A 27,351-nucleotide genomic window follows, 5' to 3' on the forward strand; every position below is an offset into this window, starting at 1 on the left:
CCTTGGTCGTGACATGCGTAGTGGCCCCCTGACATATGTAGAGTCTTTTCTAGGATCACAGAGCTCTCCCCTCCATCCACTTTACAATCAGCAGCCTTGTTTGATTCTTCTATATTTTACATTTTCTCCTGGTTTCCATCTATTCTTGCCTGTTGGTGGTAATTTCCTTCTGGCACATCTTTTTATGTTCACATCTTATTAACGTTATTGCACTTTACAATGAACTGGGTCATATTGACCTATTTCATTGTTTATGATTTATTGCACTTTTAAAATATTGATTGCACTTCTGAAATATATGAGCGTATATTTTGAACATTAGTAACTATATTTATTTGTTAGCACTTTGTCTTTTACAGAGTAGAGGCTCTACACATATATTGAGATCTGGATGTCACCCTGAGAGTGGAATATCTCTCCCAGGTATAGTAAGTTCTCTTGCTGCAACAACTGTTTTTATTACATCATTCAATGTATTGTATCGGGGTCTGTTTTCTTTTTTGCTTAATGTTTTAAAAATGCTTTCTATTCTGGATATATTTATTTTTAATAAAATAATACCTATTTTCACATTATATGTAGTTGTTGTGTTTTCTATCCCTAGATGTAATGTGTGTTTTTTCAGATGGCACTGTATTTTGAACATCAATACCTGCTTTCCGGCCCGGTGCAGTCAGCAAAAATAGTGCATGCAGCCTTTTTTCTGACTGCACCGTACTGGAACGCAGCTATTGATGTGCCACGTGTTCAATACACCGCCATGCCCCCTCCCGCCCCTGAACGCAGGGAGCCAGCCGGGATGCAATCCAGTGCGTTCTAGCACCAAATTATGCCGTAACACACTGTTTGTGGTGTGAACTAGCCCTTATGCATTTTGTGTTTCTGAGTCAGATATTCTATTTTACAGGGTGGTCTGATACTTTTGGCCGACAACTAGATAAATACAGATTAGCAGAGGTTTAGGATAAGGTTAGGATTCATGGCGTTAAGCGTTAGATTAAATTTAGTTTGTTACTGTAGTGTTGCTTGTTTTAGCAAGAAGCTTTTCTCACTGGTCAGCGTTGTCAGGTTACTGTGCTGACCAATAAGTGCTCACCATCTGCGAGCGTTATTTTAGATGCTTAGTGCAGGGCAGCAATGTGCTGCACGGTGTACGGACTGTACACTGGCTGCCTGGGGAAAGAATGGCAGTTCCAGGAAAAGGTATGACCAGCGGGGGTGGAGAGAGGGGGCAGATTTGTGTGGGTAATTACATTTTTTCGCATTTTGTGACAAAGTGGAATTACCCTTTAAGGATTAATTAGATGTCCACAAACAGGCATCTATAGTAATCATAAACATTAATTGCTATATTATTACAGTCTTAAAGATGAACTCTAGAATAGGCAAATAATGTCCGATGTCTGGTAAAAGAGATGTGTGTATTTTTACTGTGTTCCTGTAAATAAAGACCAGTCACTGACGCTTTCTCTTCTTTTGCAGGGTGACTAGTCTTGTATCTTATGATAGGGCACAGAGGCTAATAGTAGGAGTTTGCACACAGCAGGGCACTGAATAATGCCACCAGCGATACATCCTCCACTCTGCACATATTATAATCAGCTCCTTCTTTACATTTTTGTGCACTAATGACTCTGTTCCAACTGGAACTTCTGTTTAATTACTTTATGGGTGTACAGATAATAAATGCTCTTGCCGGAAAATTTTTTTTTTGCTTTAAGTGCAGGCTCATGCTGTCTGCCCACATAGCATTCGGTAAAGGGGGCAGGAGCAAAGACAGGAATTGACACTTCAGGGAAATAGTCAGATTCCTACTAAACTTACACAGGAAACAAAGCTAAAAAAGTGGGAATACATGCAAAAGCCTATGACCGAGCCTCTTTAAGCATGTTAAGATACTGGAATTCTGTTTCAGTGACCTCTTCTGACCTGACATATGAGATGTAGGAGCTCCACTGCAGATAAGTCGGGATAGTTTTAAAGCTGACAAAGAAGCCTGAGAATAATAGGACAGGTATTGCAGTTACTGGACCAACAAAGGTTGCAACCTAGAAATAAAAATAGGTAAAACTAGTGTTAAAAGACAATTACAAAAAATCATCAGAAGTCGTGAGCAACATGATTTTAAAACATTTATAAAGTGAACTATACACATAAACTTGACCTCTAGATTTCAAGGCTATTAAGTCTGTAAAGACTGGAGCTCACCTGTAAAGAGTTGGAAGCTGCACCAATGAGAAGCCCCAGAGACTGGGCCACAAGAGCAGTAGATGTTGCAAGAGCAGTAAAAAGCAGAAAACGTGTAGCCTCCATGGGCTGACCAGTCATCCAATATACAATACTGCAGTATACCACAGGACACACAATCTGAAAGTTAGAATAAAACATATTAATCCAAAAAGATTTTAAACTATAAATCTGCTCACTAGGAAAAAGATTACATGTCACTGCTTTGATAGGGACAGGGAACGACAGGCTACAAAAGCCATTTGAAACTTAGGAAATGCACACACTAATTATAGGTAGTTAAAGTCTAAGATTATATAATATTATGTATGTCCAGGGTGTGGTAGGATACATAAGGTAATGAACTAAGCTACTTGTATTCACTATGTGTATTTAGTTTTGAAACCAATGCTTTCAACTTGTTCCCCTTCAGTACTGATTTGGGTTTCATAGAATTGTTCAGATGGAACTACAGTTATAGTTCTTCTAATGATTTCAGGATCTGTGGTTACCTAACAATTTTCACATTTAAGGATTTGTTAAAGTAAACCTATAACAAATGAAGGCAATTCAAACAAGGCATAAGATGAAAACATGTCAAATTAAGCAAAAGATCCGGATATAAACGCAGTGGAAATATACAGATTATTGCTTTTCCTTTGTTAGTCAAGTTTGCTACTTCCCTGCCTTTCTATTAGTCATTAAGGCTTTCCACCATGTTAAAGGACCCGATCGAGGGTTTGGGAAGTGGGGAATGGAGACAAACTCAGCATTTCCAGGTAATGCCAAAATTAGCCTTTGATATATTTCGATCCACTGAGCTCTTTTGAGAAGATAAGCTCTGCCTTTGCACTTTTTTATTTTGTGTTCAGTTTGTATTGTCCTGATTTGTGACAGATATACTTTAATTGTGACAACTGGGCTATACAAAAACATGAATGCTAATGTGACAGTCTCTCTTTGTTTTTATGTATATTTATAATACAAAATTAGATACAGAATATAGAACGGTCAGTTGGGCTTATTTGATTACAAAACCCTTAAATGGAAAGATCATTTTAATCAGCACTTGTTTACAACAGAAAAATAGATATACAATATCTATTAAGGTCAGATGGGCTATTTGACCACAAAAAACGTTTTAGTGGAAAGGTATGTTTAATCACTACTTCTTCATTAGGCAGGAGAAAAAAAGCAATAATCACATGACTCTGCCCACAACCTTTTCCTGTTTCCATCCTCTATAATTACTATGTATTATTATTCCTTGATTTTTGGATTTTTAAGCAATTGATGATATTTGAACACTCAAATTCATAATTACAAGGTAATGATTTTGAGTCTCATAGACTTACACAAAGTAAGGACAAAGGTAATTTACAAGACAATTGCAAATGTAATCTCTTTACTCAATTCTTGGGAACAGAAGCATCAATTGTGGCTTTTAATATTTCTCTGATAAAGTAACTATGTAATCCAAGAACAAAGCATATTACCTGAAAGGGGACATCTGCCATTGTCTTGGCCAGATAATACGCTTTCAGGCTGTACCAATAGTTTAAGTGTTCTCTAAGAAACACAGACATCTCCAGGGGAACTGTGGGTAAATAATCAATACTGTGATGAAGAAGGACAGGGAAGAAGTTACCGAAAACATTGGATGGAAGAAATGAGTGGGTATGAAATAAAACAGCTGGAAATCAGAAAGTAAAATACATAAAATGAATAATAAAAGAACAGAAAAGATCAAAGGTGAACTATGGTAACAAAAGAGGGGGTAAAAGGAAATACAAAATTAAACATAATATACCAGTTGCTCTTACAGGTAAGTACAGTGGGCATGAGAGCTGCAAACATAAGAAAGAGCATGGAGAAGAACAGGAAGCCTGTGTTATTGAACACTTTGCTGGCATCATCTCCAATGTGCAGGTACAGGAGCCCAATCAAAACCCCGATACATATGTGAGACATGAAACGCAGGTGAGTCAGGACCTGGGAGGGTGGGAAAGTACAACATTACATGTAAAGCTCTGATACAAAGAGAAATAACTACCTGGAGTGGGGGAACAAACCAAGAAGCATAATTTGATACATATATACCCACTGGGGAAGGGGGGGGGATGTTAAGGGAATTGGAATCAAACAAAAAAGGAGATCACAATGAAGACAAAAACAAGGTATTTAATGTGTGTGTGTATGTATATATATATACATATATATATATATATATATATATACATACATACAATCTATATATATATACAAACAATCATATACATACAATCATATCATTTTCAAGTAAACAGACAATCCAGTAAAAGAGGAAACTAATATAATCAACATTTGTTTTTCATTTTAGTACATGCTTTTTACACAGATATAAAAAGAAATACAAGCTACTTGCCAGGAGAATTTATTGAGTAAGGTTAGGGTCTACAGTGTGCCGAAACGTGAGCTGGTGTATGGGATAAGCATGCCATATAAGAAACACAGTCTATTCTGCCTATGATTTTACCCAGGAAGATACATCGTTTATTCCATCCTTCCTTGGGCCTGTCCATGTTCACAACTCTGTTTGAGAGGGTTTGTGTTACCAGACACAACCCCCTTATGAAAGTATTGCCAGAACTTAACATTCACTATTTAGTGATTCCAATGGGGCTTGTAAATTGGTCTCAGAACTGTTCAGAGTTATGCGTCACAGTCACAATGTATTAGGCACTGCTGTGCTCTTATACAGTACAATATTACAATCATAGACAGGGCATTTCCTAAGTGCTAGTGGTCGTTACAACTAGCCGTCATTTATAATCACTTCTCACTCACTGTCATGCACTTCATTACAACCACAAATATAACGACTGCTTTTAAGTGCACATTACAAACTCTCAGTAATTCCTTTTAGGAAGAAGCAAAAATGGAAGTTACAGAGATGATTAGGAAATTCCAGGCCAGTTTCCATGCCAGTGCAACACTACTAAGCACCTAAAAATCCTTCATTCAAATATTATATAAAAAAGTGACCTCAACAAAAAAAGTCCATTCCATACATGCTTTTTAACTTTCAGATGCAATGACAGTTATGTTTCTTTCAGCAATGATCAGTCAGCCAGACACACAATCTTCCAAATTACTCTTTTGTGTGGTTCCAGGTCAACTAATTTCCCGTATTGACTGACTCAAGCTCCCTGACGAAGTCAATAGATGTAACACATAGGGGCGGAGTTAGTGACGTCAGAACGCCAGAGACGTCAGAACATGATGGCGAAGTGAGCGAGCGACGGTATGTGTTCACTCACTACCCGATCTATTGAGCCGACGTGTGACAGTTTCATTGTCGCACGTAGGCTCCATCTATGAGGTTGAGTGAAAATTACTCACCGCATAGTTCTCCTTTAATGGACACTTTGGAAGGCTTTAATAGGATTTTTGTTACAATTGCTTTGACTTGCAAAGGGGGTTGTTATAGGATTGAATATTGACATTTATTCACAGATATACATTTTTCACTATTAGTTTGTATATAGAAGTTTGTTTTGGGTTACAGCGCTGCTCCATTTTTAGAATATATCTGTGGAGGCTCATGCAGCCAATTTAAGTGAGCATCTGTGGTTAGAACGCCCTGTAATTAAGAACATTCGAGCGCAGAAGCTTTTATATAATTGAATAAAATGTTAGTTGTGTTCATGTGAGAGAGGGGTGAAGTGTATGAGACCAGGTGGAATTTTAAAATGCTTTTCCACAAGAAAAAAATGACAAAAGTCTATAATGGGAAAATCCAGTATGTAGCACATTTGTTCACTGAAACAGAACCACAGAAGGAAATTGCCAACTTAGTGCATTTCCAGAAGTTCAATCATCTCTAATCATCTTCTTTTAGAGATGTGATTTATCCAACCACCACTGGTTTTGATCACACTATATATGAGTTGACAGTTATACTTTTACCTAAGAAAATATGCAAGTAATTGTAGCACTTTCTATCCCCATTTAAATTGTATTTGATATTCCCCCACTCTCTTTTAACATACCGTATCTCTCAGGATGGAAACGAATGTGCGTCTAAAGAGGATGGAGAACTGGTTCATGGAACTTGTGGCGAAGGTGCGACTTTCAATGTGGCCAGATGTATCCTGCTGTAAGAGAAATATAATACAAATAATGATTAATTATAACACTGTATAATAATATATCTGGCTACCTAATGCTTCCACTGCATGATCATCCTAATGCTTCCATTGCATGATGAACTGCTTTCAAGTACTGGAGTATTGTACTTTTACATACAGAGATACCTACTGGATGACATCAGTCTGCTAAACCAGTCAATCAGGGTTAGGTATAATTTCGGAATCACCTCTTATTAACTTGACATGCACATTTACTCTCTCTAATGCATAAAAAGACAGAATGAAAGCTCAAACATGGTAAAATTGCTTTATGATCCCACTAAAATTATTGGCATTTTGTGAGAGCTCAGTACCTGTACAACCAACTTAACAGGTTTTTTTATTGTTGGTACTTATATACCAACAATAAACAAACCGACAATTTACGCAGAGCTCTCACATTCACATCAGTCCCTGCATTTAACGAGAATACAATCTAAGGTCTCTATCTCACATGCATGCATACAAGGGTCAATTTAGACAGGAGCCAATTAACCTACCAGCATGTCTTTGGAGTGTGGGATATGCAGTAATGGGTATTAAGTTGTTATCTGCTATTGCAGAAGGTATTTCTGTACAGTGCATGGAGAATTTGACCCATACAGTACGTATGATAGTGTGACCTTTTGTTTTACAATAATAGGTGATATTACATTGCACACAGTACTTAATGCAGTTGTAAGGCTTCTTGATAATTGACAGTATAACGGCAGGGCTTGATTTATAGTTTTGCCCCCTGGCCAGAGCACCATGGTCTTTTCCAATTCTAAAGGCCATTGCAGGGATGTGCTCTTACATAAACATCACATGTGTGCCTGAACTTACTGTGTATGTTTATGTGGTGGTCAATCTGTAGAATGATTGTTAAAGTGACACTAAACTCGGGAGATAAATCTTAAAAAATGCATTTAAGTACAATAACTATTAACAAAAATGTAGCTTATTTGAGTATCACTTGTGAAGTAGTATACTTATTTGTATTGAGATTGTATCCATCATGGGAGTGAGCTTGGAGCGGTGGCTACTTTACAACACGCACGGGGACCATGGGGAACAAAAGTAGCCCACCTTCCAGAAGGAAGGACAGTGTCAGCACCAATTCAGAGATGATTTGAAGATCTACAGCCGAGTGATACTTAAAGGAGAACTATGAGGTGAGTGAAAATCACTCATCCTCATAGTTCGAGCCGAAGTGTGACAATGAAACTGTTACACGTCGGCTCAATAGATCGGGAAGTGAGCAAACACATAGCGTCACTTGCTCACTTCTCGACCATGTCCCTGCAGAGAGCCGTGACTGTCACTCACGGCTCCCTGCAGGGATTCCCCCCTCCCGCTCCGATCCTCCAGCGCTGACTGGCGGAACGGACAGGGGAGCGGCGGGCACAGCTGGCTCTGCCTCTAGATAGGCAAAGCCAGCTGTCAATCACGCAGCTGGGTGGATCTCGACAGTAATGTCGTGATCCGTCCTGGCTGTGGCGGTCTCAGTGTACCGTTAGCTGTAGCTCGCTATATGCTGAGCTTTGGGTCACGGGAGAATGCTAGTTTGTGTCCTCCCGTGACCCTTAGGAGAACTATGGGGAAAAACACTTACCCCATAGTTCTTCTTTAAATAAGATACATTTTTGTTAATAGTTAAGGTACTTTAATGCATTAAGATTTAACTCCTGAGTTTAGTGTCCCTTTAATTGTGGTCAAGTCATATGACTGCTATGTCTGTCCATTGGTAGCCATATTATGGCACTAACAAGATCAGGATTAAATATAAGGAGTTCAATTAAAAAATAAATCAACAGATCTATATTCAGATCCAGTATGAGAAACATATTTACAGAACAGAGAGTATTGGAAACAACCTGACACAATCAGAAAAATGTTTTCAGAGACAGAATCACATTGACCTGGTTTACAGGTAGAGAATTTAGGTGTGCAGAACAAGAGTAAAGTTGGATATACACTGATTGATTTTTTTACGAGCATCTATGTGAAAAATATAGTCAGAACATTTGATAATGCCATTGTTTGCCAAATTTGGAATGAATGGAATTTCCTGAACAAAAACACATTCACTGTTGGAATTTTGTTCATTCAAGAAAAAAACTCAATTTTGCTCCTTCAATTTTCTTCGTCACTACGGTTAATAACTATTGTTGATTTGACCCCATTAACTATAAAAACAAATTGAACGAACTTTCCAAAAATGTGTTTGAACAAAATTCTACTGGTGTATGGCCATCTTTAGTGACTGCTGGCCTGTTTTAGAAACAGACTTTTAAAACATAAAAAAGAATTCCCAGAGCACTATGGGTTAGTTAAGGAGACTGCACAGCACTGACGCTCACTACTTTGAGGTTCAATTTTTCTGAAAATTCGAATTAAGCCGTGATGAGTCACTCTCATGGAAATGTCAGCTTTTTAAATCTAACCATAACATATAAAGAAAAGATATACAAAAACCCTATCCATTCCCTTGAAGGTGTCAAGGCTGCTTTGTGCCCATAGTACTTTCTATACAATTAAGTGGGGGGAAAAAATCAAAATCCATTGTAAACAAAATCCACTGTTTTGCAAAGTTAAATTTCTCAGTTTACTATGATAATTAATAAAGGCACTGGCGGGACTACCAGGGTCGCAGCGGTCGACCGGGCCCTGGCGTTCCGCCACTTGGGGGGGCCCAGCGAGGAAGAAGAGCCCCCCCAGATCGTGCCACTCCTTCCCTGCCTCGCTGCCACCTGCAGCATGTACGGGCGGCTGTGCGGCAGGGATGGAGAGGCTGTCACTGGTCTCGCAGAATGTGCTGCAGGCACCGCCTGGCAGCACATTCTGCTGTGAAGATCCTCTCCACTTAGCCCCGAAATTCCCCGCAATGCATTATAGTGGGGGGGATGCTGGTGGTATTCTGCATAGCTAACTTTTATTATAATGTATTGCTGGGACTTGTAGTCCCACATAGCTGGTGGTATTCTACATTGCTGTATGATGATTATACAGCAATGCAGAATAGATCCAACTATGTAGGACTACAAGTCCCAGCAATGCATTATATTTTTAAGTAGGGATACACCACTGCCAATACTGGGAATTTTTACGAGTACTCACACACGTGAAAATGCCCCAAAAATAAACGCAGATACCGGTGATCTGTCGAGAACGCTGGCGTAGTTGAATTTGCCGACCTCAGCATCTGCGCTTGCACACAGACCAGTGTTATTGAGGAAACCAGGATTTATTCACAAAGTATTTTGTATAAATTGTTCATTGTGACCGTTAGTAATATTCCATCCATCATTTACTGGCATGCATGGCATATTATTAATGGTCACAATTAACCATTACAAACGAATACTTTGTGAATAAATGCCGGTTTACTCGGTAATCCCGCTTTTACATAAGCGCAGATACAGGGTCAGCGTTCTGAACACCGCACTAAAATTTTAAACAAGGGGCTGCCTGAGGTCCCGCATTTTCTGGGGACCTCGGCAGCCTTCCTGTTAACATGCGGTGCCTTGGGGGGGCGCCTTCATGGTTTCTTGCATCGGGCCCTGAAGGTTCTAGTTACGCCTCTGAATTAAGGGTTTAGTAAAACTAAACAGATTGTTACATTGATTAATACAACTGATTATGTATTATTATTATACAGGATTTATATAGCGCCAACAGTTTGCGCAGCGCTTTACAATATAAGGAAGACATTACAATTACAATGTAGCATCATGTCTGCAATTCAAAGTTCATATCTGTAACTACATCTGCTTACTCTTATGCAGTTCAAGTGGATTTGAGCTTCGGGATTGCTGTATTTGATTTGTGAACTGGACTCGCTTAGGAGAATATATGCTTTTAATACTTATAGCATACGTGTGCATGGTTGCATCCTGGCAGGACAGTTATAGCTGAAGATGGACTGATTGTATAAGTCCCACTGCCTGCATAATTGATTATTTGATGGTGGCATGATCACACATACAACCTTATTCTATTTCTAACAGGGATAGTCACAAATGGGTGAAGAGTTTGGAGAAGGCAGGAGAAGTGAACAATCTACAACAACTATGTTGTCGTAGATTGTTCACTTCTCCTGTCTTCTCCAAACTCTTCACCCTTTTGTGAATAACCCTGTCAGTGATTTACTAAAGGCAAAAAGGCTGTTCACTTTGCAAGGGAACTTTCCCTTAGCTTAGTGAATGTGATGAAGCTTTGCTGACTTCCATCATCCAATCCCATGCAAGCAAAATACTGCTTTTTCCCCTTGAATGTGATTGGATATCCTTTGCAAAGTACATTTTCACCACATACACTAGGCTAAGTGCAAACAGCCTAATTGCCTTTAGTAACTCAACCCCATTAAATAGCTGCAGTTAGTTCATTTTGTGAAGGAAGGCACAGAAGATGGGAGTTCTATCCTCCTCATCCTTTCTAGCGTATAAGGCTTTATCTTTTTACAGCATCAAGGGGCACTTGTATCATTGGGGGGGCAATCAGAGTGACATGATACTGTTTTCATTAGGGGACTATTTTGCTCTCTGCTTTGATCAATTGCATATTTTAGGATGATTTTTTTTTTCTTTCTCATGTCAAGTGTAGAATAAAAGTTATTGAATTGTTAATATGTTTTAAACAGTGCATGTGTGTGAGCATTCATACTTACTGTGGGACACAGGTCAAGTTCTATTATAGATGGTTTACTCTTTTCCCTGTGGATAGGGCACAGTCCATCTTCTACTGCTCGAAATAATACCGGATTGAGGTCTCCATATTCCCCTGAGGCTATTTCAATAACTAGATGGTAAAAATTAGCCGGTTTAGTCAAATACTGAGAGAGCACAACATTAATTATATCCATCACTGCAAAACATCTGGGCTTATGTACTGGTGGGTCTTGGTCCTATTAAATGAAAGTCTAAGTATAACTTACTGAAATCAGCAGGGTTGTGGTAGGTTGGGCAGTGTAATCCTAATCCCTTCAGATATGGAATAAGGTGAGTTACAGACCCTCGGTATATGCACTGACCCTGACTGAGAATATACAACTGAAAAAACAAAGATTACAGATGGAAGTGAAAATCACTAACAGCGGCAGGAATTAACAGAACCACGCACTGAACATAACAGGTATGCAAGCAAACTGTTACACACCTTGTTAAACAACTCAAACAGTTTGGCGCTTGGTTGATGTATGGTGCAAATGATGGTACGACCTCCTTGTGCCAGAGAGTTCAGTAGTGACACCACCTGGAAACAGGATGCACTATCCAAACCACTGCAAGAATGCAATAAAAAAGAAAGCATGACTGATAAGAATTTAGAGGCTGATAAGAGGTAATGGCAAAACACCAACAGTGTAACCTGGTCTTTAGAGATGAAATCCAGGCAAATATAACAGACACAAATAATACATCTCTGTATTCAAAAATACACTAATAAATACCTGAATTTAACTTGGTATCAAGCTCTAGCAATACAACAGCAAAACTTAGACTGAGAGAGGGAAAAGCAGGGCAAGGAGCCAATCAATTGTACTGCAGTGCTCATGTGCTAACAAGTAATATGCATATAGAAGGATAGAACAGAGTGACAGAGAGATAAGCTCATCAGTCTGCTACTTCTTCTTTCACTGTGCAGTCAGAGGCTGGGGGAGGGACAAGACTTGTAAGTGTTACTTAACTGCAGCAGAGAAAAATTAAGTCTTCCGCCCTAACAGACTGGGTTGTGTTATATGGCAGAGCTGCATAATCTCAGAAATGAATTGACAGAAATACAAATCCTGTGTATTTAACTGTTTGCCTGGAGTCCAAATGTAAAACCTAAAACAAAGTTCACAGTCCTCAGATAAAATAGATTAACACTACTAACATACACTATCGGGTCTATTCACGAAGCTGCCGAGGGCAGCCGAGTGAATGACCGATCAGAAGTGAAGTGAGCCGAACACTGTTCGGCTATTCACTTCAGGCTGGTACGGCTGATTTCAGCCGTAATATATAAAACAATATAAAAACAATGTGATTGTAACAAATACATGATGTAAGCACACTGTTATCTCCATATGTCATATACAATGTCCTTTGGAACATTGTGGCACCTTAAAGCTGGCCATACACCTTACAATTATCTGCAGATTTTCTGTGGTCAGATGGAAAAATTGCAACAGATTGGCCCAGGTGGAGATTACTCCATCCACACAGTTAAGTGTAGATGGATGAATCTGTTGCACCTTTTCCATCTGACCACAGAAAATCTGCAGATAATTGTAAGGTGTATGGGCAGCTTAAATTGTGGGCCTCCAATAAATAAATAAATAAATACAATATATGTAAAAATGCATTATACCAAATATAGAATGAAAGAAACTTTTGAACTCAGGCAATTATAAATCAGGGTAATAAAAACGTATACTGTATATACAATCTGCATGTTATACATGATGCATGTTTTGCAGGTCTGTAAAATACAACTAATACTGCAAATCTGCAGTTCATAATAAGCAATACTCTATAACCTTGCAGCATGAATACTTAGAATTGCATACATTGTATTGCAATTCCGCAGCATGAAAACACTGTATACTATGTTCCTACAATATGAATACACTATATACTATGTCCCTGCAACATGAATACACTGTATACTATGTTCCTACAATATGAATACACTGTATACTATGTTCCTGCAATATGAATACACTGTATACTATGTCCCTGCAACATGAATACACTGTATACTATGTTCCTACAATATGAATACACTGTATACTATGTTCCTGCAATATGAATACACAGTATACTATGTTCCTGCAATATGAATACACTGTATACTATGTTCCTGCAATATGAATACACTGTATACTATGTTCCTGCAACATGAATACAATGTATACTATGTTACTGCAACATGAATACACTGTATACTATGTTCCTGCAACATGAATACACTGTATACTATGTTCCTGCAATATGAATACACAGTATACTATGTTCCTGCAATATGAATACACTGTATACTATGTTCCTGCAATATGAATACACTGTATACTATGTTCCTGCAATATGAATACACAGTATACTATGTTCCTGCAATATGAATACACTGTATACTATGTTCCTGCAATATGAATACACTGTATACTATGTTCCTGCAACATGAATACACTGTATACTATGTTCCTGCAATATGAATACACTGTATACTATGTTCCTCCAATATGAATACACTGTATACTATGTTCCTGCAACATGAATACACTGTATACTATGTTCCTCCAATATGAATACACTGTATACTACATCCCTGCAGCATGAATACACTGTATAGTGTAACTCTTTAAAGCATACACACTTAAACTGTACTGCAGTAGAATGAATATATAATATACTGCAACTCCAAAGCATTGAATACACTGTAGGAGTCCAACCTATATCTTATACACCAAATGGCTCCTTAACATGGTCATCCAGGGGTGTACACCAACCAGATCAGTTTATTTCTGCGGGGTGTACTGACAGGTGTTTCCGATTGGCTGTGGCCACTCAGCCTGTACAAATCAGTGACTGGCTGAGCACCTCCGCACCTGTCTGCAAGTATTCACAAATGAAGAGAATACCTGTGGTTAGGGACAGATGAGTGGCCCTAAACGCAACCAGTCTGCAGACAGGTCCACTCATGGAACCGCTCCTTTGACTTCCTGTCCCCAGCTAATTGTAAACACCTGGCCCTACCCGCCAAAGAAATATGCTGATCTGGGTGCTGTACTGGCATGAACAGTTGTGTGAATGAGCCCATACACTACGACCTTGCAGTTACAGTACATATGATACTGTTATCCTATAGCTTAAAAGGCCCTGTCACTACCTTAAAGGAGAACTATGAGATGAGTGATTTCCACTCACCTCATAGTTCTAAGCCGACCTGTGACAATGAGACTGTCACAGGTCGGCTCAGTAGATCGGGAGGTGAGCGAACACATACCAGGTTCCCTCACCTCTCGATCCTGTCACGGCTCTCTGCCGTGACAGGGGGAGGGGCTGGATTCCCCTCTCCCCGCTCCGATCTGCTAGCGCTGACTGGCGGAACGGGAGGGGGCGGGTACAGCTGGCTCTGCCTCTAGATAGGCAGAGCCAGCTGTCACTCACGCAGCGGGGCGGATCCCGTCATCTACGCTGGGATCCGCTCCAGGTGCAGCGTCTCAGTATACCGCAAGCTGTAGCTCGCGGTATACTGAGCTTAGGGTAACGGGAGGACGCTAACTAGCGTCCTCCCGTTACCCTAAGGAGAACTATGGGGAAAAATACTGACCCCATAGTTCTCTTTTAATAACTCCAGGTATTATGTATATCGTGTGTGGACCTGAATGAAGTGTACGCATTGAACACTTCACATAAAGTTAAAAACAAAAAAAATAGAAACAGTGACAGTTATGGCAGTGTGCGATACAATGTACACTGCCGGAGCTGTCACAACGCACTAGCCCATCTGCTAATACAAAACACACAAAAAACTAGTCCATCCGCTAAAACACAGCGTTTCGGTAGACAGGCTAGTGTGAATGGGCCCTAAATGATTATGTAGCTGCTGGGGGAGGAGCAAAGGAGAATAATATAGACTCTATAGAGTGTCAGCTGAGTGCCAGCTCTTAGTCTACTCAGAGATTTCCAACATCTCTATGAAGGTGGCACCCAGCAGGGTTTTTGGATATCTACAGGGATTACAGATTTTCGTTGATCTGGCGACAGGTTCTCTTTTAATGTGGTATTCTGCACCACTACAACATACAAAGAGAATAAATAACAAAACTGTACCTGTAAAAGCAGAAGCCCAAAATGCCAAAAAAGTCATAGCAGTCGTAAGGGACCTTATGACCCCAGGTAAACCCGCTGTGGTAGAAAAGTGATTTAGCAGCAAGCACAGCACAAACATAATTAAAATGTGTTACCTGAGCAGTATGATCCACTGAGGAAAGTATTCCAGTGAGAGGATCCACTGAGACAATGCATGGCAGAATGCCAGAGAAGTGTGACTTTATACTGTAAAGGTGCCCATACACTGCACGATTCTCGTACGAGAATCGCGGGCAATCCCACGATCGTACGATAATCGTGCAGTGTATGGAAGGTGTGCGACCTTTTCTACGTTACGGTCGCACGTCTTCCGTCGAACAAGCAGGCTTGAAAACCCGCCGAGAATCATACGATTCTCGGCGGGTTAGTGGCCTGCTTGTTCGACAACTGCCGAACGGGCCGGTGTGCGCACGCACACACTGCCCGTTTGCAGTGATCGGAAGCCCGCCCTTCATTGCAGTCATCGGAAGCCCGCCCCGCTTTCGATGATCGCAAGTACGATCTGCCTGTCCAAGATGGGCAGATCGTACAAGCTTTTAATAAGCTTACGACCATCGCAAGACAAAAGTCTTGCGATGGTCGTAAGGTGTATGGGCACCTTTACCCAGATCTAAAGCCTTATATAAACACCTAGTAGGTGCCAGGCAATTTTGGCACTTTTTTATATCTCACATAATAGCTTCTGCATGTCTCACATGATATTTTGTGCTTCTGTTTATCAAATGTACTGTATATGAAAAACAATACCCAATATTTAAAAATAAAATATATAAAATGAAGATGTGTTGAGTAAATAGACACCAAATATGGCAAGCCTCAAAACTGCTCGTGAAGCAGCAACAAACTACAGTACCCAAAATTGTCTTAAGGCAACAATTTAAAAGCCTTTACGGGTCATTCATTTCAAGTTAACAATGAATGATGACCCTAGAAATATTGCTCTCACCCCAGGAGCAGGGAAAGAGATGCAAAGCACTCTGGGAATCCAGGAAGTTGTTAAAAGTGATGGGCAGAAGAAGGGCAGAACTCATTACATAAAAGGGATTTATTCAAATTAGCTTTGATTGTATTATCAATAACAACTATAGAGAGGGAATTCCTATTACAATGATGGTGTTATAACAGAATAGTAAATGCTGGGACTTTACAACTTCTTTAACATTAAATCCAAACTGCAGGCTCTTTGCAGTGCATGGTAGTCAATCTCAATAATCATTAAAGTGTTTTTTTTTGTGTTCGGTGGATGTGGAAGGATTAGAACTCCTGTCCTGCTATGTGTGTCCCAACTAAAAAAATGTACCCCCTATATTTACGCTTTTAATATTGTCACTGACACAGATAGTGATGGGTAATTCAAAATTTTAGTGAACAATTGTCGGCCGCACAGTGAGTGCAGCCAATCAGTAGAAGACGCTGTTTGGAAATATTTACAACCATAAGAACCAACTGTCAGTATACAGCAGCCATCAGGGAAGATTTTTCATGGGGCTGAATGAGAAAAATCACTTGATTCCCCATCCATGCTCTTTAGTTGAGTGATTTTTCTTGTTTAGTATAGTTAGTATAGTTAGTATAGTTCGTTTCCTAAAGTATATGGCCTGCTTATGGTCACACAGGCTGCAAAAGTGAACTGACAGGAATTTTATCCCCTCCCTGCTCGATCCAAAACCAAAATAAAAAGTTCTGGCAATACATACACCTAAATACTAAATGAAATCTCAAATCAAACCAAACATTAGGATGGTTAAGTTAAAAGAGAACTATGGCCAAAGCTTTTTTGGCTGTAGTTCTCTTTAGGGTCACACGAGGAAATTGACTAATGCCTTCCTTTAACCCAAAACTCAGCATAAAGCGGACTATTGCCCGCCATATGCTGACAGTGCAGAGCCCCGCTGCAGCTGGGAAGGATCCCGACAATATCCCACTACCTGATTGACAGATGGCTCTCTAGAGGCAGAGCCAGCTGTGCCCGCCCCTTCCCCTGTCTGTCCCTCCAGTCAGCACTGGAATATCAGAAAGGGGAGGGGGGGAATCCCTGCAGGGAGGTGCCTGAAAATCACAGCTCTCTGCAGGGAGAAGACTGTGAACTGAGTAATCAGTTCATGGAACTATATAGTCGACATGTGACAGCTGCATTGTCACACGTCAGCTCTAACTATTGGGATGAGTGTATTTCACTCATCCCATATTTGTCCTTTAATGGGTACAAAGTTTAGAAGTTCTAAATTCTATTATAATTGTTTCATTGGGTGATTTCTGGTACCATTTATATTATTATAATTGGCAAAACACTTACATTGGATCTCAACAGACAGCTTCATGTTAATACAGTAGAGCGGTAAGTATAGTGGAACATATTTACCTAGTTGGTTCATCAAAGAACATGACTGGAGGATTGTTGACCAGTTCCAGGGCTATAGCCAAACGCTTGCGCTGACCCCCCGAGATGTTTAATGTACGAGTTCCACAGCATTCAAGAAGACCCAGTGCTGTCAAAATCTCATTTACCTGCCAAAAAAGAGCATTTATATGTGGAGCAGTTGCATGGAGCCGCAATATACTGTATATCACATCAACCAAAGGGGGAAACCAGTTCAATATACAATATCTATACCTTAACCATTACACCAAACAAGCCTACACTCACCAACTTTCTTTTTACATCCATCTTCTCGTTGAGTTTCAGGTTGGCAGAGACCTATATAGGAAAAGACGGCAAGATGTACTGTAATATATACAATTTGTGGTTATTAGCGCCCATTCATTCTTCATCCTGTCCACAATACTGAATGTCTGTACCTCGGTACAGACATGGGCGGGAGAAATAATCTGCAGGAGCCAGAGCATTGCACCTGTGATCCACTGATTGCAGTTGCAATGCTTTATTGGCTCCAATGCAAAAAAATAATAATTAAATGCATTTTTTTTTTTTACAAAGAAGTCTGGATTTATTGTTTTATTTCCAGATGGTGGACTATGTCCTTAAAGTGCTGTTCACACTGGTAAATTCCCATACATTATTATCTAGATTTCTAGATTTCTGCAACCTGGCCGGGCCCCCCTGTGCGCGGGCCCCATAGTGGCCGCCTGGGTCGCTATGGCGATTGTTACGCCACTGATCCTAGGACAAGAAGTGTATTACTGGCAGAATCATCAGGTGAAGAAAGGAAAAAATCTTTAAAAAGAAAACTAATGCAGCCATCTCATCTAAGGACTGGTAGCCTGCAATATATTAAAATTTTGGGTTTGGGGTTAGATATGCTTTCAAGGAGGAAATAGAAAACCTACTCTTAAATGAGGCATCCATTCCTGATTGACCAGGAAACACAATGTATGCTAATTAACTCACCATCATGGCTTCCTTGACTGTTAAATGTGGCAATAACATGTCATCTTGCATTATATAACAGGACATCTTCCTGAATGTTCGTAGCTCCCTCAGCTTTCCATTTACCAGGATTTCACCAGTCATTCCACTGTCCCTGTTTTGAAAACATATTATCACAGACTTTGGGTTACTATGGTCCTTAATTGTCCAAGTGCCTGTGTTGCACACCACAGATATTCCCATTATCAAGAGATTGAGGACAGAATCCAAATCCCCTCCAAACACAATAAAGGCAACATAAACATAACATGAAGGGTAGAAATAACTCATCATTGTGAATCCAATTAAAGTCTATGCAAACCCTAACAATGAACTTCTATTATTTGCTGTCTTTTAGTCCAAGTGTCTTTAGTTGAATGTTTTCTGTTATATCTGCTTGATAAATTATTAAAAATCTGTGTTGTTCCTGCAAAACATTTATAGCTGTCCTGTGTGCTATGCTTTTGTTATCTCAAGGATTGTAATCAGCCTTGTCCAGTTCTTCCCTAGGACCATAACTCCCCATGTTGTGGAGATAATGATGTGGGGAGGTATTTTGTAGTACAGCAAAAGACAGCTTGATAGGGCTGACACGATTCTTCCAATTTCAGTCCAACAAGAGCACTGTGCTGTCAGCCCACAACAGGTTAGGAACCAAGTGTATTTTTGCCAGGACCAACAGTTATTTTTCTCTACCTTCAGGGTCATTAAAGGGATAACACACAAGAAGATGTGTTTGTATTTCAAACATCTACTTTAATGCTGGTCATACATCTAATGATAACTGATAAATAATGGAATTGACCATTTTAGACCATCTTTCACTTGAAAAAACAGTTTGACACAACAAATAAAAAATGATTTGGCTAAATTTTCTGCCCAGAAAAACCGTCTCTTTTTTAAAAACAGATTATCCACTTAAAGTGGAAGTAAGGGTTAAAAAAGAACCTGCTGACTGTTAGGCTTTCTATGACAGAAGAGGCTGTGTAAGGCTGCCCATAGCAATAACACCCAACAGAGAGATCACTTTGTTCACAGCGTACATGTCCTCTACCTGTCCTTTCAATATGCTCATGAAGGGTTCGTTAATGATGAACTTTTTTTAAATAAATAGCCAATGTTACGAATTTTGACGTACGGAAACGCCACCAGCCTTGCGTAAATCGTACGATCGATCGAAGTTTTCTAACCTGCTGGTTAGTCAAAAGTCGATCGATTGTACAGTATTTACGGTTGTACACTGTCCATCAACCGTACGAATATCGGACGAAAACGCAATCACATACGAAAATCGTCCGATATTCGTAAGGTGCATGGGCACCTTAAGTCTCCTCTGCCATGAAAGCTTCTTGCTTCTTGCAACCATTTTGTCTTCTGTACACGGAGCTGCGCATGTGCAGCTCAGCACACAGACCTGGCATGCTGAGATTAAGTAATGCCCATGCACTTGCATGGGAGTTAGGTATTTGGGGCCCAGCTGGTCAAGCAGCTGAACACTGGAAAATCAAAAAAAGATTGGGGCTAAGATGGAAGTGCCAGTGAGGGAGAAGCACATTGCTGGAGGGGAACGTTATGGCAGGTAAATCATGTGGTAATATTCTGTGCATACTAGAACATTAAGGCTAAAAGCTCTTGGGTTCATTTTTTGTAAAAGCTTTAATCTATTTTTCAAAAGATATGAAAACGTCATAGCAATGATTGTCATGCTGATTAATCTAATTATGGTCAAAGTAAACTTGATTTTATTAGATTTTTTCTTTTGACATGATGTGCATGGTCACATGTGCTAGTCACATGTGCCAGAGTTCCAGGAAGTAAAGGGAGATGGATAAATCTTAGTAAACATGGCCACTGCTAGAAGACTGGGGAAGAAAAAGAGAAATAAGACGTGCAAAGAATAAAAAATCGGCAATGATCTAGAAGTATGTGTTTGTAGATTGCCATTACTAAACATTTCTAAAGGTGTCTTTCTTGTTATTTTAAAGATATGGGTAAAGGTCCGCTTTAAGAGTTAAATAAATGGGTTATTTTACCTCAAAACTTCATGCGGCATTTAACTCTTAGTAAAGTGAGCCCCATGCACCTTATTATATATTTGATATTTTCTGGGGCAGATTTTGAATCAGTTGCTGTGACACTATAGAGATCGTTTTTATTAAATAAACTCTACTATATTTAAGGAAATTATTTAATGTCAACATGGACTATAATGATGCTAGTTGCAAATGAGTTTGTATCTCCTGTGCACTACTCGATTTTAAATTGACATATTTCTATGTTTAAAATTGCATGAACAAGTTTATATAGTATAATAATATCTAATTTCACACCCGTTATTTTTATTTCAATTCTTTCAAAAAGCAAATCCCAGTGAGTTGCGCCATGCCACAGTCAGGTCCTCACCTTGGCTCTAAGATGACGTATCGCCAGTGAGACAATCTGCTGTCATTCTAGTAGAGCTCAAAGGGTTTTTATGAAGCTCATTGACGTTCCACTAAGTATAGAACTATTCAGCTAAGTCATCATAGAGTAGCTATCCATTGATTCAGATAAAGCTTCACTAACTGTCCACACACAACCCTCTGCCACTACACTAGCTCCTCTGTATTTACTTCCTACAAAAATCAATAGAGCATACTGTGACTTTTTTATTATTCTGTAAATAATTTATGTACTTGTTAGCAAACTATATTAAAGTCCAGACATATTTGTACTTTATATTGTCCAGTAATTTTATTGTATAATACACACAGATTAATATTATGATCCATAACCCATAATCCTACGCTTTATACTGTATATAAACACATAAGTGAATAATTTACAATTTGAGACAAAATCTGACTGATTTCCTGTTAAAGAATGAAAATCTGAACAAAAACAAAGAGGTTAACTCTACATTCAGCACATTTTGTGGGCAGGTAGATCCTTACCTAGTTATGAAAAACCTACAAAATCCTAATGTATGACAATTTTTTTTATTTCCTGTTACTATAAATTGACTTACACTTTGTATGAAGATTACAGGCATTCACAGGCCTACAAGTGTTCAGGTGTCAGGAATTTTTATGATTTTAGCAATTTATTTTACCGGCAGAATTATAATGCCATTTATTTGTGCATGGTCACATCAGCATTGTGTGCATTAGTGCACTTGATATTTAGTTTTCTGACCTTTTTTAGTCTTGCTATATATTACATTTTGGTACTTAGCGGAAGCCGGAACCCTATATGGATCTGGTCAGAGCCCACTGCAGATCAATACCTGTATTTGAATCATTATGTATGTATATTTTTTCTTTGCTATTAAGATGAGCCACTAGAAGAAGGACAGGACATAATTATTTTTAGACCCTTCAGAAAAAAACAAATCACAGCTCTATATTATATTGCTTAGGCCATTTGACAAAATAAATATAACACCAGCACTTAATCAGAACTGAAAGTTGAGTTAATTAAAATAACTAAAATGAAATATTATCGGACCCTAAAGTGCTACAGTCAGTGCAGGAAAAGAGAGCAGAGTAAACATATAACACACATTTGGCTAGAGTTGGGCTTTAACCCCTTCATGACTGAGGCCTTTTTTTAATTTTTTGTACCCATGTTATATTCCAAATTTTAGGCCTGAAAATTACTTAAAACCCCCCAACATTATATATTTTCTGAATGCCAAGACCCTATAGAATAAAATGGTGGTATTTGCAAATTTTTATGTTGCGCAATATTAGCGCAACTCCTTTTTAAACCCCAATATTTAGTGAAAAATTTAATTAAATGCCCCAAAACACATCAAAATACCAATTTTTTAAATGAAATATAAATGATGAGGTTACAACGAGTAAAACGATACCCAACATGCCCAGGTTACAAATTGCGTGCATCCGTAAAACGGCGAAAAACCCCAGTACCCCAAAAAGTCTATAGAAGACGCTTTAACAAGTTAATGCCTTACCTGTATCCTGCTAGAATATTCATTAATGTGGATTTTCCTGCACCAGACGGTCCCATAATTCCAATAAGCTCTCTGTTGCAGAACATGCCGGACAAACACTTCAGAAGTGTCTTGTATCCTTTCAATAGTTGAACACATCAGTAAAGAAATTAGTAGTCAGGTGAATTAGTTAAATTTGATGCTATCGCTCTCACTCTCTCATACTGGTCACTGGAAGTTCAACATGGCACCTCATTGCAAATAACTCTCTGAGGATCTGAAAAAAAGAATTGTTGCTCTACATAAAGATGGCCTAGGCTATTAGAAGATTGCCAAAGCCCTGAAACTGAGCTGCAGCACGGTGGCCAAGACCATACAGCGGTTTAACAGGACAGGTTCCACTCAGAACAGGCCTCGCCATGGTCGACCAAAGAAGTTGAGTGCACGTGCTCAGTGTAATATCCAGAGGTTGCCTTTGGGAAATAGACATATGAGTGCTGCCATCACTGCTGCAGAGGTTGAAGGGGTGGGGGGTCAGCCTGTCAGTGCTCCGACCATACGTCGCACACTGCATCAAATTGGTCTCCATGGCTGTCGTCCCAGAAGGAAGCCTCTTCTAAAGATGATGTACAAGAAAGCCCGCAAACAGTTTGCTGAAGACAAGCAGACTAAGGACATGGGTTACTGGAACCATGTCCTGTGGTCTGAAGAGACCAAGATATGCACCCCCCCCCCCCGCAAGGGTTAAATGCTAGATAGGTTCAGGGGGTTCAAGAAGTGAACATATTAATCCCCTTTTCCCCCCTCCCAACCCCAGTGTGCGACTGTGGCTGAGAGCAACTTAGAAAGGAGGTTTTGTGGGAGCAGATGGAGGGAGCCTGCTGGAGCAAGGAAAGGGGTAAGTGTTACTCCCTATCCCTGCAACCCTAATCTTAATGAGCAGTTAACCCTTGCATTGTGGGGGGCCCCACTGCAAGGGTTTATTTTGCCTTGTGAACAAAGTTGGACTTTAGGGTTCTTGCAGCAACACTCAACCTCAATCAAACCACTTCCTGTGAACCCCGCACTGTCATGGGCCCACCCCTCTTGGTACATCATTATGTGAGCCTATCACAAGTCTTCAATGAGCTGTGAACCATGTTCTGAAATGCAGTAAGGACCTTCCATCACAGGAGCAGCAGATGAAGGACTCGTGACATCACCAGGCCAGCCTAAAGACTAGATTTAAGGTATGTTTATTTTTTTAAATAGGTGCAAGGATGTTTTCAGGTATACGGTGAAGGGATGTCTTTTTACAGAGCTGAAAAGATTTAACACATAAGAAATATAGAGGTAAAATAACTCATCCATTGTAATAAACAGTCCTGCCACTTACCTCTTCTTCTCCAGCATGGTCCCTCTCTCACGGAATAAGATAACTCTTTAAACTCAATGTCCACAGATGACCTTTTTGGAAGATGGCAGAAGCGCCGTGCATCAGTGATGTGGTTTTCCACTTTTTTCAGGTGGGTGGCAAGAAGAGATGAGTCCTGTACATTTTGGCACTGGCCATCCTCAACTGTACTTGTGTCCTGAATTGTCGAAGGCACCTTCTCTGCCATATGTGAGTGAGATGACTATCAAGCAGGTCCACAATGTCACAGATCTGGAATAAAAAAACATGATCAGTTTATAAAATACATTGTTACTTGTTCATCAAGTCTGAGCATGTTCGGCTGAACCGAAGGGAGCCAAAGGCAGCCGATGTACAGCTGAAATCAGCCATACTCTGATGAAGCGAATAGCCGAATGGCGCTTGGCTCCCTTCACTTTGGCTCGATCATCCACTTAATTGCATTCGGCAGCTTAGTGAATAACCCCCTAGACTGGATTCACATCAGGCATAATTAAGCTTGAGAGTTTTTGTTTTAGCCAATAGAAAGCTATGTACTAGGAGAAGAAGTTGGTTGTTAAGCTATGAAAAATGCTAATTTTCAGGTGTATTCAGGCATACTCATGGGGGCCAAAAACGCCACATTCTGTTTCTAAGTAGCTCATGTGCCTTGCTGAGCGTTAGGTGTAAAGCTATAGGTGCTTGACTGTTCATATGTGAACAGGCACAATTTAAAAGCATTGGATTTTGGTTGTTGTTGGTTTAAAACTTTGAGCTTCAAGCTACAATCAAAGCTAAACCAGTCACACAAAAACTATATACATTTGTCATGGTATTATATGATGATTATCCCCAGGGACCAACCTGGCCATATAATATTCAAGCAAATATCTGTTGACATTAATAGGTAGGGATGCACTGATACCGGGTTTTCGGTATCGAGTACAAGTACCAATATTTTTTTTCCGGTACCGATACCACATACCGAATACCAATGACTCGCCACCTGGCTTCCTGATTAGCCGGGAAGCCGGGTGGCATGTAAAGACGCTATCTCCATGCTTCTCGTCACTAGGAGACGAGAAAGCATATGGAGCCGGCTTTCTGGCCAATTAGGAAGCCGAGTGCCGTTGATGACGCGGCGCCCGGCTTCCTGATTGGCCTGGAAAGCCGGCTCCATGCTCACTGGTCACGATGTGATATTTACGTTAACGATATTTACGTTGGGCAGACAGCAAGACGTTAATAATCAGGCATTTTACACTCAGTTTACCAATAATTAGGCTGATTTTAAGTTGTTGATGGTTGGCTTACAGCTAAAAAAAATAAGGCTGCAGGTTTTTATTTGGTGCATTTGTGTCGGTGGACGGTGCGGCATTCCTGTTATCAGTCTCTATATACTTACTGTTGTAAAGTACAGCCTATGAATGTTTAATGTTTGAGTACTTAGCACAGTTACATAGCATATTGCATTTATTATCGGTGCATTCATAATGACTTTAAATCTACAATGTACTTTAATTCAAGTATTCATGTGTGCAGAACAGCGGATAAAGACAAAATATCAGTATACAAATACATGTTTTCACACAAACACATTCACTGTTTACAATTGTCTGATCATTGTTTGCCTCCACAGACTTCTTTATAAAAACCTGAAATTGAAGGTTTATCTAAAGCCACAATTTTATTAAAGTTCTGAACAGAGTAGGGAGGGGTTAGGACCTCTGCCAGGATTTTATTGCTTAATCTTTACGTGAGCTGCACTCCCTTCAGCTTGTGATCCAATAAGATCGTAAGTTCCTGGTGCCCAACCTACAGGGTCACATACAGCACTTTTTGCTCCCTCAGGGTCCATGAAGAAAAATATTCTTTAGACTGGCTTCTAGTAGTTACATTTGTATAGTTTATTTCTTTGACAATCTTTCTTTTTCTGCACTCTGTATCCTTTGTCTCTTTCATTTTTGTCTCTGATCACTGATTGAGTTTGCTGGGAGACAGGGATATCAAACGAAACTTTAAGGAGACTGTAGAGAGCACAAATGTGGAAGCATTGGTTGTTAAAGAGGATGAAATAGCAGTGATCTCTAGAAGTCACAAGTAATGTGTCTCTGGGCCAGCCTTTCTCAACCAGGGTGCCGTGGCACATTGGTGTGCCTCCTGGTCTCCTCCGGGGTGCCTCAACATTTTGTTGTAGTGGGATTGTGATGTGAAGGGGGGAATGAAGACTGATGTGAAGGGGGCTCCTGATGTAAAATGTAAACTCTGATGTGAAAGAGGGGCTTCAGATGTGAAAGGGTGACTCTGATGTTTAGATTTTTGTATGTAGTCACCCTTAAAATCTATAACATTTTAGACTACAGTGCCTCAATATTTTGTATACTTTTAAAGGGTGCTTTGACTAGGGTTGCCACCTTTTCTTCAAGCGAAACCCGAACACTCTAGTGACACACAGACAATTTTTTGGGAGAATGAGTCCTGGCTTATTCATATGTAAATAGTGCCACCCATTCATATGTAAACATCACAGTTGATACTATTTTTAGTAGGGGGCCAGTAGCCCATATCTTAATTTTAGTTGCCCCTGTCTGCATGACATCTTGTGTCCGGGTTTCTGATGCCATGAAACCTGGACACAGCATTCAAAATCCGGACTTTCCGGGTGAATCCTGGCAGGGTCGGCCTTAGGCCTTTAGGCGCCCTGTGCAAGAAAGCTTTACAGCGTCCCTCAGTGACCATACCCCTCAGTAACCACACCCATTTTTTCCAATAAAGCCTCCCATTTTGTTAAGCCCCAAAGAAACATATTAAAAAGTATGATAAAAATAAAACGTTTATTCAAAGGTATTAAACTTGTAGGCACAATATAAGTTTTCCTTTTTAAATAAAACAACAGAAGCCAAACAAGCGGTAAACAATAAATGTCAAACTAAAATAGTCTATAAAAATAAAGTGTCAGGTGTCATGCAGACCCTTTTTTCAAGTAATTGTATCTAGAAAAGTAAAAATAAAAAGCAGAACATAAAACCTAGACTACATGTTAAATTAATGAATTACTATATGCCCGAATATACGAAAAATGTATTCAGGCACATAATAATGTGTTTGAGAATGTACGGTGGCCATGTTGGCCACCGGCACGTTCTGCGAATGCGTGCCACCATCTTGGAGACGGGGAGCATGACGTTACATGCCGCCTTGCATGCGTGACGTCAGGTGACGTCACACGCCGATATGTGCGCCACCATCTTGGTGTATACCTAGTTATACACCGAGATGGTGGCGCCCAACACGTGCAATGTTATATGACGTCATGCGCCCTGCCTCCAATGGCTGAAACCAAAATAGCATAAAACTTTGTTTTGTTTGATGAAACAAATGAAAACGTTTTTAGTTTTCGTTGATTTCATCTGAAATTAATTTTTAGTGTGTGTGTGTGGGGGGGGGGG

General features: G+C 39.8%; 1 protein-coding gene across 1 annotated transcript in view; it reads right to left on the reverse strand.

Moving 5' to 3' along the window:
- ABCG4 (ATP binding cassette subfamily G member 4) overlaps positions 1 to 27,351 on the reverse strand; it is a 35,647-nt gene that overhangs the window by 1,485 nt on the left and 6,811 nt on the right. Inside the window, exons 2-14 of the mRNA XM_018572699.1 lie at positions 23,906 to 24,175; positions 22,552 to 22,669; positions 18,579 to 18,711; positions 17,877 to 17,927; positions 17,592 to 17,737; positions 11,532 to 11,655; positions 11,311 to 11,425; positions 11,044 to 11,174; positions 6,258 to 6,359; positions 4,050 to 4,218; positions 3,723 to 3,823; positions 2,209 to 2,367; positions 1,930 to 2,048 (exon numbers count right to left, since the gene is read on the reverse strand). Coding sequence (XP_018428201.1) covers positions 1,930 to 2,048; positions 2,209 to 2,367; positions 3,723 to 3,823; positions 4,050 to 4,218; positions 6,258 to 6,359; positions 11,044 to 11,174; positions 11,311 to 11,425; positions 11,532 to 11,655; positions 17,592 to 17,737; positions 17,877 to 17,927; positions 18,579 to 18,711; positions 22,552 to 22,669; positions 23,906 to 24,131 — 1,694 coding nt within the window. The 5' untranslated portion in view covers positions 24,132 to 24,175. The remainder of the gene's footprint in view (positions 1 to 1,929; positions 2,049 to 2,208; positions 2,368 to 3,722; positions 3,824 to 4,049; positions 4,219 to 6,257; positions 6,360 to 11,043; positions 11,175 to 11,310; positions 11,426 to 11,531; positions 11,656 to 17,591; positions 17,738 to 17,876; positions 17,928 to 18,578; positions 18,712 to 22,551; positions 22,670 to 23,905; positions 24,176 to 27,351) is intronic.

Source organism: Nanorana parkeri, unplaced genomic scaffold (assembly GCF_000935625.1).
Source record: "Nanorana parkeri isolate BGI_ZX_2015 unplaced genomic scaffold, ASM93562v1 scaffold2110, whole genome shotgun sequence".
Classification (NCBI taxonomy): Eukaryota; Metazoa; Chordata; class Amphibia; order Anura; family Dicroglossidae; genus Nanorana; species Nanorana parkeri.